Source organism: Mirounga leonina, unplaced genomic scaffold, assembly GCF_011800145.1.
Source record: "Mirounga leonina isolate KUSES-001 unplaced genomic scaffold, KU_Mleo_1.0 Mir_175, whole genome shotgun sequence".
Taxonomy (NCBI): domain Eukaryota; kingdom Metazoa; phylum Chordata; class Mammalia; order Carnivora; family Phocidae; genus Mirounga; species Mirounga leonina.
The window spans coordinates 28,238,395-28,253,607 of record NW_023270453.1 but is presented as its reverse complement, the minus strand read 5'-3'; the positions used below and the strand labels follow the sequence as shown (position 1 = coordinate 28,253,607).

Here is a 15,213-nt window from a genome sequence, read left to right as displayed (position 1 = left end):
TTTCTGTGCAGAATCTCAGATGTATATTTGTTTAAAAAAACGGTGATTTCTAGAAAAACTTCCATTACATATGTAGCTAAATATTTCTATTGGACGGGGCTGTACTGGACTCCATTCTCATCTCTTTTCTTTGCCACTAAGTACCCAGCACCTGGCACCTTGTTCACACGCAGTCCATGTTAATTATTAACTGATCAAAAAGGATGACATGTCTAAGAGGCAAACCAGCCTCAAACCAGCCTCACTGGAGCTCAGATTCCAAGCCTGAAGAAGTTTCCAGTGTCTTTTCCCCAGCAAAGACTCCTTCCAGAGTCTAACATGGAAGCCCAGTATGTGGAACAGATCGAAGGAGGGCTGCTGGGTGTGGTGGAGGCGCAGCAACAGGGGGCTGCCCGTCCTCAGTCCCTCCCCTGCCCCCGCTGCAACCCCAGAGCAGCCCTAGGACTTGGGAGAAGGCTGAAAAGCGGTGGATGACAGGGTCCTAGGTGTCCACTTTTTCTATGGGCTGCCCCATATTCTCATAAAGTCCCTCTTGTTCTGGAGTCAGCGAAGCTTGCCCCCAAAGAAACTTAAGAGATACAGAAATCAGAACCAGAAATGGGGTGATGGATGCCAGGAGGCAAAATCAAGGTGTCCGTTACTTTTCCTGGTGCAGAACATGTGGAACACGAGGCCTCTCTGTCCCTACGTCCCTCCCAGGGACCACCACGCAGGTCCCAAACTCTGCTCCTCTCCCCCCGGGGTAAGGAGATGGAGCAGTGTTACCTCTTCCAGACAGCGGGCTTCTTCCTGCTGGTTCTCTTTCACAAACTCTTCCAGAGGGTATTTTAGCCGTGGGAACGGTGCAATGGGCCAGTCAAAGGAAGGGATGTCGATCTTGTGGATAGCTTTGGAGTGCGTGGTCGCTAAGCATCCTAGGCCAGCAAAACAGAAGGCGGTTGGGCTTGGGGAAGTAGGAGGAACAGTCTTTGAAAAGGAGATCATGGGCACTTCAGGCCACGTCTCCCAACGCCCAGGGAGGCCTGCCGCCTGGAGTTCCTGTGACACCCTGATGCTGAAGCAGAACCTGTGTGCGTGTGCGTCACGTGCACGCACTCTGCTTTCTGGTTCATTGCGGACTGAGCAGATTTCGAAGGCACAGAGCCAGGGTTTGAATGCTGGCTGTGCCACTGGCTGCCCTTGGCCATGTTCCTTCCTTGCCGAGCCTCGACTTCCACGTCTGCAAAGTGGGAATAACAACCCCCCCCCCTCTGCAGAGGACGGTGTGGAGTCAGTGAGACACTACGTGTGAAAACGGCCAAGGTGGGACCTAAGGTGACCGTCACTGTGGTTGCCACTGTTACTCGTACTCTAACTGCTACCGGGGGATCACACCGGTCCCTCCTTACCCATGGTCCTCCCGTGGAACGCGCCCATGAAGGAGAGGATGCTGTACTCGGGGCAGCCGGGGGCCTAGGACCAAGAAACAGTGGTGGTCAGTCACAGTCGTAGGGCTGGGGGACTGTACTGCTGACCCCGCACACCTAGAGGAACACACACGTCTATCAGAAGAACCCGAGTCCCTTCTCAGGACCAAGGGACAGACCGAGTCCTAAGGTCTGCATCCAGCCCACAGACATTCTGTTTTGCCCTTAAAGTAAAAATGAGATTTAATGTAAGTAGCTAAACTTCTGGCTTCTCACAAGTTCTGCATCATCTGGGCCCATTTTCCTCCTGTGGCCACAGCAGGCGGCCAAGCCTAAAGGCTGGATGAGAGCTCGCTGCGCTAGGGCCCAATACTTGCCTTAGGCCTTGACGTCACCTGCTGGTCTGCTATGGCTTTTGAGTTTGGAACTCCTCCTGCGGCCCGACTGCCCTGGCTTCCACTGCCCTGATGGGCCAGGTGTCTCCCGGGACACGAGGCTGGACTGGGCATCTCACCGGAAGTGCCCTGGGCCTTTGGAAGGGGTCTGTGGGGCTGGGGCAGGAGTGGCACCCTCTTCCTCTAGAGGCTGCCCCGGGCTCAGGAGGGAGCAGGAACTCCCATGTGGATAGCACAGCGGCCTTGTTTCCTGAGCCCCCACCGGGCCAGACCCGTTTCTAGCTGCTTCATGCAGACGACTGGGGACCCAGAGATGCTGGGAGGCTCATATCATGTTTCCTCAGGCTGGTGATCTCCTCCAGGTCCCTGAGAGCCCCAGGGAAAAGCACCAACCCCCCTCTCATCCCCTCCAAGCAAACTCTGGAATACCCTCCTGTCACTTTCCTTGTTTGCCCCCTGATGCAGCCATGACATGTGAGCAATGGGATCTACAAATGTTGATGGAACAGGATGTCCATGGGGATCAGGTGAGAAGGAGGGAGGGCACGATCCTGTTTTTAAAGATGGCCAGAAGGAAGAAGAGAATGCTTAAGTTTATGTAGGTTTGTATGAACACACAGAAAGGGGTGGATTAGGAAAAAAAAAAAAAAAATTAAGGAAGCATGAAAAGAAATTAAAAGCAATCTTACCACCCAGAGGCAACCCACTGTAAACATATTAGCAGGACTTCTTCCAGTAATCTCCTGTGTCTTTATTTACATGGTTGACAGCACAATGTCCATGCAATTAACATTCCACTGTTTTCACTAAATTACAGCATGCGTGTCTCCAGGCCAAGAGAAACCCTTTGTGACTGTTTTTGCAGAATCTTGTGGATGTATGCAGGGGGTTGTTGAGTTCAGTGGCTCTTGATTTTTTTTTTTTTAATAGCAGACACTTCTGTCTCAATCACTGAATGGGGGAGGACAGGCCTGCTCTGGTTGAAGCTGGTTGGGGAGCTTGAGATCTACCCACCTGGTTCTTCCTGTGCCCCCACCCCCACCCCTCACCTCCGACACTGGGCTCCTCGGTGTCTCTGTGGATGAAGCCCTACACTTCATTCCCCTGTCCCCGTTACTGGATATATAGCTGGTTCCCAATTTTTCCTGGTTATCAAGACTATAAGCACCAATGGGCTGAACACCCTTGTACATGCCTTTGTGCTCACATTTTGGATGATTCTGGAGAGTATATTAAAGGCTCCTCAGACAGTCAAATTCAGGCAGCTGTCCTGGGAAACTGATGAGTGCTGGTCAGGAAGGGCTCCACTCAGCCTTGATGCCAGGGGAATGGACCAGGGAGTAGGAATGCTTGGGAACCCCTCGGTAGGGACACGATGTCTGTATCCCTCCCAAATATCCATGTGGAAGCCCTCACTCCCAATGTGATGGTGTTTGGAGGAAGGGCCTCTGGGAGGTGAGCAGGGTTGGATGAGATCATAGGGTGGGGCCCTGGTGATGGGGTTGGTGCCCTTAGAGGAAGAGACCCCAGAGTGCCTGCTCTCTCCTGGACATGTGAGGACATGGTGGAAGGCACCATCCACAGGCCATGCAGAGAGCCTGGCCCAGGGAATGGAACTGACCTTGACCTTGGACTCCAGCCTCCCCAGCTGTGGGAAAATACATCTGTTGTGTAAGCCGCCCAGTCTGTGTGTGGAATTCTGTTACGGGTGCCGAGCTGCATGAGACTCCTCCTCCCTGATAGGGCCAGGGTCTGTGAGGGGCCGGGGCAGAGGGCCCGCTGCGCTTACCTGGTTGATCATGCACGTCTCTAGCTCCTCTTTGGAGAAACCCGTTTGACCCCTTTCCTTGTTCTGACAAAACAGAACAGACAAAATCTCAGAGACGCTCCAGGGAAGGAGGGGCTTCCACGTTGCACTCAGACCCATGTTCAGTTCGGGTCCCTAGTGAGTGCTTTCTCCCGGCTATTCACATACACCAACCGGTCCGAGTATGTACTAATGCATGAGATCGTTCATTGTGCTTGCAACAACTTAAGGAGAGGAATACACAGGTGCATTATTGTTCTGTCAGCAACAACAAGAGCTGCTGAGATAGTGTATATGATGCCAAGGAAAACCAGTGTAATGAAATTGGGTTACTCGGGTCTTCCCACCCCCGCCGTGGGAGGCTTGGGAAGCCCTGTCCAGGTAGTGGCCCTCTCTGGATTTTAACCGTGGTGACTGATGTTCAGTACTCTGGCCAGGGGGGATGTGCAGCTGGACAGGGGGCGAGTGTGTGGCTGGGGGCTGGGGAGGCTGTGTGTGTGTGTGTGTGTGTGTGTGTGCTCATGTGCGCACAAGCACGTGCTCATGCCCCAAACCTCACCCGGTACCACATGAAGATTGTCTTAAAGGCATTTTCATTCGAGCAGGAGCCACAGGACATGGTGATGAGCTGGGACATCCCTTTGGGAGCCACCTGCAGGGAGAGAAACAGCTGTGGCCTCGGCTCCATCTTGACTTCCACATGGCCCTAGATGGTGCTGAGCCTCCACAGGGGCCCACCCTGGGCACTGGGGGCTGTGGGGCCCAGGAAGGTCCCGAGAGAGGGATCCAGGAAGGTCCTGAGAGCAGAAGGACTGGGAGGGATGATCCAGGAAGGTCCCAAGGGAGGAATCCAGGAAGGTCCAGGGAGCAGAAGGACTGGGAGGGATCCAGGAAGGTCCAGGGAGAAGAAGGACTGGGAGAACGGACAGGCTGGAGGGCAGGGAGGGATCCAGGAAGGTCCAGGGAGCAAAAGGACTGGGAGAACGGACTTGGGCTCTTCCAGGGTGTGGTGGAGAAGCCCAGGAAGGCCCCGAGGCTGGAGGGCAGGAAAGAAAAAACCACAAAGAAAAGCCCAGACTGGGCGCCTGGGTGGCTCAGTTGGTTGGGCGACTGCCTTTGGCTCAGGTCATGATCCTGGAGTCCCTGGATCGAGTCCTGCATCGGGCTCCCTGCTCGGCAGGGAGTCTGCTTCTCCCTCTGACCCTCCCCCCTCTCATGTGCTCTCTCTCCTCTCATCCTCTCTCTCAAATAAATAAATAAAATCTTTAAAAAAAAAAAAAAAAAAGAAAAGCCCAGACTGTCCTGCCCGGGGCACCTGCCATCCCCTGAGATGCCCACATTTTACAGGTGGGAAGCTGAGGTTCAGAATGACTTTAATTGTAACCACTAAAACCAAAATGTCAGGGAGGGGTGAATAACACACAAAGCTCCGATCATGCAACAAATATTAGTTTCCCCTGGTTCCTTTTCATGTACACAAGGAATCCCTTCTTTTCTTCAAAAGGAAAATTAAAAATGCTCTTCATGAAAGAAACAGCACAAGAGCAAGACTGAAGTAGACATACCCCATCCTCAAACGTTTGGCTCTTAGTCCTTTCCTCCCCCCGCTGGCACCCCCTCCAAGAGATGGAACTGCCTCCCAGTGGGGCTGGAGGGTAGAGGTGGGTCCCAGCAGGGGTGGGCTGTTCCTGAGAACTCACCGAGAGCAAGGACTCCCTGAGCTTCTCCACGAAGTTCTCCGGAGGAAGGATTCCGAGGGCAGGTCTGTTGATGAACATGCTCTGCAAAAAGGCAGGAGACCCAGTGACTTCTCAGCCCTGACCCCACTCCCCGCCGACCAAAGACCAACCGAGAGCATTTCACAGCAAGTGTGTTCAGATAGGCTGACTTCCCCGCACTTTCAGAGAAATCCACTAGAATTGTTCTAGGTGTAAAAAAGTACCGTCGTATTTCCTGGTTGTGATATTGCACTGCAGTTCTAGAAGATGGTACCGTTGGGGGAAGCCAGGAGAAGGTACACTGTGTACTATTTTTTACTAACTTCCTGCAATTTTATAATTATATTTTTATAATGAAACTATAATTATGATTTTTAAAACCCACCCATCATAGTGGCTAAAAAACAGAGCGGACACTAGCAAGTACTGGGCGAGGGTGCAGAGCCACTAGGACCCTCGTTCACGGCTGGTGAGAACGAAGACTGGTACAGTCACTTTGGGAAGCGGCGTGGCCATTTCTCACAATGTTGAACACACATACACCCTGTCAATGGGCAATTCTTCTCCTAGATATTTACCTAAGGGAAATGAAAGCACACGTCCACACAAGGACGTGAGTGTATGTGAATGTGTTCGGTGGCTTTTATTTTTATTTGCCAAAACCTGGCAACGACTCACACGTCCCTCCACCGGGGGAAGGGTAAGTGAAGTGATACCTGCATGCCACGGAAAACCACTCGGCAATAGAAGGAACCATCTACCGACACACGCGCTAACATGAAGGGACACGGAAGAATCTCAAAGTCACGATGCTGAGCGAAAGAACCCAGAATCAGAGAGGTACACACTGCATGGTCCCCTTCCTAGGACATTCTGGAAAAGGCAAAACTAGAGGGACACACGGCAGTGCACGGTTACCGGGGTCTGGGGTGGGACGGACTACACATGGGCTGGGGGAATGTCTGGGTGCTGACTTGTGCTGTGTCTGGATTTTTAAATTCTCTTAAAACAACCTCTGGCCTAAGGAACAGTCCCACACTCACGGAGCCGCCTTCTTGAAGAAAACCAGCCCCTCCCTGCCTGATGGCTTGAAAACACAGGCGTGCTCCTAGCTGCTGAAGTGACAGGATTGGAGGCACACGCCCGGCCGAGGGTCCCAAATCTCCCCAAAGGCTGGTCTGCAGAGATTTGCTTTAGAGTGAGGATAAAGGAGAACATCTAATTCTGGAAAGACGCCGACCACGGGAGGAATCTCGTCCACGCAGGGTGAGGCTGTGTGCTCAGATGGAATAAGACTAGAGCCCTCTTCCCCTGGAGGTCCAGAGTGCCCCAGGCCCGGGTCGGGAAGGGCCCAGGGAGGGTCTACACAATGGGTAAACAACGAGGTTGCCAGGAGGTGGATTTGGGTTTTAAAAAGCGATTGGGCCAAGTGTAATGTGGCATCCCGGACTAGATCCTGGAAGCAAAAAACAGACATTGGGGAAAGAGGGGGAATCTGAACGAGGTCTGCACTCCATAACGTGCCCGTGTTTAATTCCTTAGTTTTGACGCGGCGCTGTGGGGAGGGAGGTGTTGGCAGTGGGCGAACTTGGTGAAAGGCAGGTGGGAACTGTCTCCACCTCGTCGGTACATCTGAAGCTAGTCTGCAGTTGCATCACCTAGTTAAAAGCAGGGGGAATGACCGGGCCTGGGGACTGCTCTGGTTCCAATGTTCTCATCAATGCCATAATCTCAGCGAAAATCCAAATTACGCCATCGCTGCAGAGGGAGGCCTCCTGGTGGCTTTGGAATTCGGCTTGGACTGCTAGATTCATACTCTGTTATTTTTTCTGCTTTGTGACCACCTGGGTGAGTCTAGGGTAAGTAGCTGGGGACATTAACCCTCCTTACTGTAGTGCTGGGAAAACTGAGGACCAGAGAGGTCAAGCAACCTGCCACAAGTCACACAGACCGGGAGGGGCAGAAGCACGACTCCAATCAGGCTTGCCGACTTCAGATTCCATCCTTTGCCAGACACTGCAGGCAGCCTCCACCCAAAAATGTTAATGCAGGATACGAGTTTGCATGGTGCAACCCAGAGACGTTGGCTGGCTTGTAGGGGCATTTCCTTTTAGCTCTGAGCTGTTGGTGGGGCTCCTAAGAAATCAAGCACATTGTGAGATCAGGGTTGGGGGAGCGCCATCGCTGGTTGGGGGGAGCAGCTCACGGAGGGGACGGCCATGCTGGCTGGCAGGTTGACTGCCTATCTGGGACCAGGGAGGATGTGGGAGTGGTGTTCTTGTTCAACAAAGCATGACATTAAGAACAGAAGATTATCTGGGACATTGGGTAGCAGAATCAAATGAGGACAGGTTTCTAGAACCCTTGCTGTCAGACTCAGCAGTCGTAAAGTGCAGTGTGAAAAGAATGGGCTTGGGTTTCAGTGGCTGTGCAACCTGGGGCACAGGCTAAACCTCTCTGGTCTTCAGAGTCCTTATCCACCCAAATGGGGACTCCTCCCTTGGTGCCTGTAAGGGGCTGGTGAGAGGGCCGAGCATGCGATGGGGCAGCAGTTCAGTCGAGCCGAGCAGTCACGCAGGGGGACAGGCCTAGGGGTCACAGTGGAGGCATGTGTCTGAGCTGAGCAACTCAGCACTCCCAGGTGTCACGGACGGGAGATGACTCTGCACTGACCAAGCTACAAATGGTGGGCGGTGTCATGAGCGGCCCTGGTGACATAAGAAACTGGAACTGGAACTGGAACCCAGAAAGTGGATCCAGGGGCCACAGCTTCGTTTTCTGCAGCCACATGAAGTAATGACATTGGAGTTTAAGGGTGATGCGGTTGGGGTACAAAAGGGTTAACTGGCCCCTTTGTAGGACTTCAACAACCTGGCAGGAACCGGCCCTTGATGGAAGACCTGGCATGTCAGCCAGTGGTCCCCCAGCTGGTGGCCCAGGTGCCCCTGCCCTACTGAGCTGATGGCAGCTACCGCTTCTCTAAGACTGCTGGGGGCTCCTTTCACTTGGCCGACCCCAGACTTCTGCAGGACAACAGCGTCAGCACAGACTGAGGTCCAGACTGACGCAGACCGGGACCTCACCAGCACCCAGAACAGTGCCCAGCATGCAGCAGGGATTCAATCAATAACTGATGATTGAACAAAAGTCAGGAAATAAGGCTAAAGAAGCAGGAGCCAGACCACCAAAGGCTTTGCATCTGAAGTGGGGGCACTGGGGGGCATCCCAGAGGCAGGGGGTACGGGAAAGAGTTCCACGCAAGGCACAGCTCGGAGGAGGTGAGCATGGGCCTGCTGGGGTGGGGGCTGGTGGAGAGGAGCTGCTGGGGACGTGAAGGCCAGGGCTGGTCCCGACAGGGTGAGGGGTGAGAGGCAAGAAGTGGGCAGGAGGAAGGGAGGATGAAGCCGACTCTCCCGGGTTCCTGGCAGAGCCAGGTGGGGGCAGGGCATCCCCTGAAATCACGTGTTTTTGGGGATGATTCTGCCTCCGGAGGCAGCTGACACCGCAAATGTGTGTGACATGTTTGTTGACACATTTTTTTCAGCACCAACTGCTGAGGCATCTGGGATCTGCACAACGTTTCGAAACAAAGCCAGGCTTTGAATGTAAACATCCCCGTGGAGCCTCCCAAACGGGCTCACCAGGCACCTTCAGGGGGCCACCCATTTCCACTCCAGCAGCCCCTGAACTTGGCAACAAGCAGGGGCGGACGTGTCCCGAAGCCCCTCCCTGCGGGGCACAGCCATCTCTGAGGGGGCACATGTGGTTCCTTCCTGTTACCTTCAACTCTGCGGGTAAAAAGGGATGGGACTTCAGGCCGGGGAGTCGGTTCCCAATGCACCTCCCCCCCGCCCCCCCGCCTTGGCCTGGCTTAGATCTCTCTTGAGGAGTCACACTCGCTGTGTCACTTGGTAGAATGAAAGCCCCGCAGCGACACTGGGTGTGGGTGAGGACGTGGAGCAACTGGAACTCCCACGCTGCTATTGGAAGGGGAGCTGGCAGGAGCTGCGGCCGCCTGCGTGTGTGCATGGCCACACCAGTGGCGGCCAGCGGCAAGGCACGCACGGGGTCCCCAAAGCACACGTGCTCCAACATTCCCCAGCGGTCTTCGAGGGGGATGACCCAACGGTCCAGCGGCAGTAGGATGGGTCCCTTCATTGCAGTGAACACACACGGGGGAAGGCTAGAAAGCCCTGGGCGCTGATGGCCGACGGCTACACACGAGGATGAATCCCTCAGACGGACTTCGAGGGAAACAAGCCAGGCACAATAAAGACGCACCGCACGACTCTGTGCACGTGGCTGGACAGAATGGAAGAAACGCACCTGTGCTTTAGACCTAAGGGGACGGCATCCGGGCGGGGGCGTGCTGTGGGGACCAGGTGCAACTCACGCATTCTCATCAGGGGTGAGAAACCTCTTCCCCCAGGGATGGGGAAAGCACGGTCTACATGGTACACGTATAGCAATGGCAGAGGAGTATTATAGGCGCTACCTCGGCCTCCAAGCAGATGCCACACCCTCTTGCCATCCCATACCGGGAAGGCGTGACATGCTAAAAGGGACTTTGCAGAAGAGATTAAGGTTCTGGATCCGCTCAGATAGGGAGATTATTCTGGATTTTCCAGGTGGGCTGAGTGCAACCACGTGAGCCCTCTATGAAGAGCAGAAACAGTGGCGCCTGGGTGGCTCAGTCGTTAAGCGTCTGCCTTCGGCTCAGGTCATGATCCCAGGGTCCTGGGATCGAGCCCCGCATCGGGCTCCTGCTCAGCAGGGAGCCTGCTTCTCCCTCTCCCACTTCCCTGCTTGTGTTCCCTCTCTCGCTGTGTCTCTCTCTGTCAAATAAATAAATAAAATCTTTAAAAAAAAAAAAAGAAAGAGCAGAAACAGAAGGCAGGCAGAGAGAGGACTGGCCTGGCCACGGCTGGCTTGAGGACAGAGGGACCATAGGGAAACCACGAGAATAAGGTACAACGACCTGAATGAGTGCACAAGCAGATTCTGCCCCACAGCCTCCAGCTAAGAGCTGTGAGACCCTACGCAGAGGGCTCAGCTGAGCCCACCAGACTCCTGGCCCACGAAATCTGTGCCACAATACATGGGTGTTGTTGTAAGCTTCAAAACTGGTGGTAATTGGCCATGGCGTCAATAGGAAACGTGGTGGCATTAACAATGCACCATGATGGGAACAATTAGGAAAATAAACATCTAAAAAGGCTCCTTAAGGAAGTAATAATGAAAGCAGAGCTAAGAAACACTGGGTTATATGGGACGGTTCACTGAGCAGTGCGCTTGGGGGGGATGTGCGTCTCTGTGTGTGTTACGTTCAGTGTGACTGATCAACGGCTTCCTGACCCTCTCCCTCTGGGTGCTCATCTGGGGGGCACCTCTACCCGCCCAGGGCCCATGCGGCAATGTCCGCAGGCAGGTTCGGTTCTCACAACTTAAGACGGGGATGCTCCTGGCATTGAGTCTGGGAGGCCGGCAGTGCCTCTGAACGTCCTACGGTGCCCAGGACGGCTCCCCGGCAGAGAACCACCTCTCCAACCATCCCCGGTGCTGAGACTGACATCCGTCTGCATGGTCCCTAAGTCTGCACACTGTCAGGTCCCTGGCTCGGCTCTGGCCACCTGTCCTCTTTTGCTCCTCATCCTCACAGCTGCTCTCCCTCCCACTCCCTTCTCCCTGCAGGGGTCCTGGAGGCACTTGCTTCTCCTTCAGTCACTTCCCCGGAAGACTTCCCTGACCCTCGGCCCACTCAATCCCCGACAAGCCCAGGCCCCATGGGTTTTATTCCCAGCATCTCCTCCAGCTGTGTGACCTTGGACAAATACTTAACCTCTCTGTGCCTCAGTGTCCTCATCGTAGGATGGGGATGACAATGGGCCCTGCCTCACAGACTTGTCAACACTGTAGCTGTGAAGTGCTGAACGCAAAGACTATACTTTCAGGGATCATTTCTATAGTTCGTGAAGTGCTGAACGCAGTGTTTGGCACACATTTCACTCTCGATAAATGTTGACCACTATTGGGGCGCCTGGGTGGCTCAGTTGGTTAAGCGACTGCCTTCAGTTCAGGTCATGATCCTGGAGTCCCGGGATCGAGTCCCACATCGGGCTCCCTGCTCGGCAGGGAGTCTGCTTCTCCCTCTGACCCTCCCCCCTCTCATGTGCTCTCTCTCTCATTCTCTCTCTCAAATAAATAAATAAAATCTTTAAAAAAAAAAAAACGTTGACCACTATTGCCACCATCATTGTTTCAGGCCGACACAGTACTGTTTGCCTCATTCTGTAGCATGTGATACGGACGCAATCCTATGCTTTTGTGGGAGTGTGGCTCTGCGGTTTTGCTCACCAAGGCATTCCAAGTTCCTAGCGAATAGTATGTGCTCCATAAATATTTGTGGAATGAATGAATGAATGAATGAATGAATGGGCTATTTCCAAAGGCTACCCAATGATCCTCTGGATCGCCATGAACACCGCATAAGTGGGGACTCACCGCGTTTTGAGGCTGTTGGATCAGCTTCAGGAGAGCAGGGTGGCTGTAGCCTGGGAAGAGAGGGCACGGTTAGAGTCCTGGTTAGAGGCCCGCATGGCACCCAGGGTCCCTTTGCCCCTCCCCCACGGGTGCACCCCACCTTCCCTTCCAACCCTGCCGCTCCCTTCATAAGGGGCCTTGTTATCCCTTGCAGACAAGATCCATTCCTGGGGCCCTCTAAGACCTCTGGACTCAGGATCACTTGGAATGCTGTCAGAGATCTTCCCAAATTCTCTAGCTGATCCTGAGCCCTACTGGGCTAGACACACAGACGAGGCAGTGAATGCAAAGTTAAGGCCCACTTCAGGACCAGGGCTGCAAGTGGTTCCCCAAGCCATTGTGACAAACTGCAGACGTGGCCCTCACCTTCCTCCCCAGGGCCACTGCTCGGGTCAAATCGTAATAGACATCTGCTCAGTAACTGAGCGAGTGAATGGTGCAGCCTGCAACTCATGACCTGCACTCCCCCACTTTGTACATTTGCTGCTATCCAGAGTCCCACTGCATCGACTGTCCAGACTGAGTCTGAGGTTGCACGACAGGGCTTGGGACACCCTTTGACTCTGCAACTGGTCTTCTACGAATTCGCCCTACACACCCGTAAAATGAGCAATGTGCTCCAGTATCTCCAGGCTTGAAGGCAACCTGACACCCACCAGGGGCCGTACTGAACAGAAAGCCCTCTGCGCACAGCGCATGCTCAGTCAGGGGAGTCCTTTATCGTAGAGGAGGCAGGACGCTGCACAGCACCGGAGCCAGGGGGTCCCGGGCTCAAGGCCTGAACTTCCGGTTTCTGTTCATAGGTCCCAATCTTGGCAATGACTCCCGAGGGAAGCCAAGTCTGTGGGGGGCACGGTGGTCAGGAGACCGGATCAGAAGCCCCTCCGAGGCAGTGGCCAAGTATCGCGCTCAGTAGATAGTAGTTGAATGAGTGAATGACATGGAGATCCAGGGACATGGGCAGGAGCCCAGAACTGTCACACCAGAGAGACCAGCCAGTGGATCTTGGAACAGGAAACAGATCTTGGAGGGAAACTCCTGGTCTCCAACTATCAGAATTTTTACCATGCATACCTTGTACCTATTTTCTTTAAGCCAATTCATTTTTTGTTTAAGTAAACTTACTTTGTTTTTTTTTCCTTTATTTTTTAAAATTTATTTAAGTAATCTCTACACCCAATGTAGGGCTTAAACCTACAACCCTGACATTGAGAGTCACATGCTCCACCTGCTGAGCCAGCCAGGCACCCTTAAATGAACTTACTCGGAAAGGGGACTTGCATCACTGAGGTGAGAGGTCTGCCCAAGGCTCTGGGCCTGAGGCCCATTCTGCTCCACCAGAGGAGGCTAGCAAGTTCAGAGGGGTGGTGAGGCCCTGGCGCTATCCTGGGGAGAGTTTCTCCTCTGCAGCATCTAAGAGTGAACAGACTTGAAGAGCCTTGTGGTTTCACTGCCTGCTTCGAGGAGGGTGGACTGGTGTGTGTGTTGGGGGTGATCTGGGGGTCCAAGGGTTCAGAGCTGTGAGCATCCTCCCTGCCCTCCCGCCCTGCTTGAGGGCATGTTGGGCCCAAGGCTGCAGGGTGCTCATTACTCAAGGAAGGAGCACTCTGTGGTTTTTTCCAATTGTATTTAGCCAGAGGTCTTTCAGCTCTGGTTCTTTATCAGGCTGCTTGGGTGTTGATGACTTCTCTGCCTCAGTAGATAGGCCAGTTCCTCTTACTGACTTCAGAGGAAGAGATGAGAGCAAAGCTCGTCCTTCTGATCAAGGAAATCCATGCCTGGGCTTCTAACGCTATGGGACCCTGCCCTGCAGGCCAGCTGTCTGTGAGGCTGTCTGTGAGGCTGTCTGTGAGGCTGTCTGTGAGGCTGCTATCACAGCAGTAAGTTAGGAGGCAGAGGGCCTTTGGTTCAACTCCTTGGGCTCCCTGCACACACTGGACAAACCCTGTGACCTCTTGAAACCTGGTCCCCATGGGTGAGATGAGATGATGTTAAAAGACCTACAGTTACAGGACTGTTGTGGGGGTCTAATGGGATAGTGTGTAAGGTGCTTAGCAATATGCCAGGCCTATGGCAAATTCTCAGTAGTTACCTGTTAGAAAAAAATCATCTCAAAGACTACAGATAGGGGAGGAAAGGCAGCCAGAGGAGAACTTTCAGAACTCCCTGTGCTTTCTCAACTTCTGCTGGCCTGATCTCTCACGCCCCCATACATTTGTTGGCTGGTTGGGGATGAGAACTGAGGGAGGCCTGCAGGGGCTGGGGTCAGAAGGATGGTAGAGTTAGCTGGGAAGAGAAGGGCCTGCAGCCCATGGCTGTTACATAGTAGAGCTAGGATTTGACCCTGAGAACTCCAGAACCGGCCCTTTCACTCCAACTGAGAATGCGGACGGGGTTGTGTAAATCAAAGAACCCAAAATGTCTTCAGAGGCCAAAGTGTGTCTGAATGACGGGCTTCTAAAAAAGAATCAGTCACCTTACTGTCTAATCGCATCTCAATGGGAAATAAATAGGGACTGGCATCATGCATGAAGGGACAGGCTTCACCAGATGAGACGCTTAGCCCCCATAGACCATTGAGCGCAGCAGCGACCTGCGTGTCTGTGTCAGCCCTATCCATCCCATCATCTGCTGTGCCCTCCTCCAGCAGCAAGCCAGGCTCTGTATGGGCCAGAGGTAAGCCTGGTGAGGCACATGCTGCTGGTGCCCCCACTGCTCACCTTGGCTGGGCAGGCCACCCCTCTCCCAGCTGCCTGTGTGGGGGCCAGTAACAGCTCCAGCTGCCTCTTTTTCTGGAAAACTGCCCTTGGTGAATGGAAGCCCCTTTGCCCAAGAGATGAGCCGTGTCCTTCCTGCAGGCACCTAACAGGCAATGACTGACTGCCACTGGGGTACAAAAAGGCCAGCCTCTTTGACGCTGCCTGGGACCAACTCTGGGGTGCAAGTCATGCTCCAGAGCCCCCTGTGGGATCAGGCCATGGCTAGTCTCTGGCTGAGACCTCATCCTTCTTAGCCCTTCCCTCTCTCCCCTGTCTCCTGAGAGCATGCCCTTAAAAAGCAACTTGCACAGAACCCCTGCCTCAGGCTCTTCTATGACACCTAACCTAAGACAGCTGACATTAAAGGCTAGGGTTCCACAGACCTGGGCTCATGTCCCGGCCATGCTTCCTCTGCAAGCCACGTCACCTCTCTGAGCTTTGCTTATCTATCTACAAAATGGGGGCATTAATACATACTCACCCTGTGGGGTTTCGAGGAAGAGTCAATGAGAGAAGAGAAGGCACATAAAGTCCCTATAATAGACCCTCTACCAATTACTTGCTCCTTTTCTCTGCCCTTGAAGGAAG

At 53.7% G+C, this 15,213-nt stretch overlaps 1 protein-coding gene across 1 annotated transcript in view; it reads right to left on the bottom strand.

The window, feature by feature from the left end:
• Nucleotides 1–15,213, bottom strand: part of ABAT (4-aminobutyrate aminotransferase) — an 84,130-nt gene that overhangs the window by 9,871 nt on the left and 59,046 nt on the right. The window contains exons 6-11 of the mRNA XM_035022239.1: nt 11,828–11,877; nt 5,309–5,389; nt 4,168–4,260; nt 3,591–3,653; nt 1,389–1,452; nt 766–914 (exon numbers count right to left, since the gene is read on the bottom strand). Of these exons, the coding sequence (XP_034878130.1) occupies nt 766–914; nt 1,389–1,452; nt 3,591–3,653; nt 4,168–4,260; nt 5,309–5,389; nt 11,828–11,877 (500 nt within the window). The remainder of the gene's footprint in view (nt 1–765; nt 915–1,388; nt 1,453–3,590; nt 3,654–4,167; nt 4,261–5,308; nt 5,390–11,827; nt 11,878–15,213) is intronic.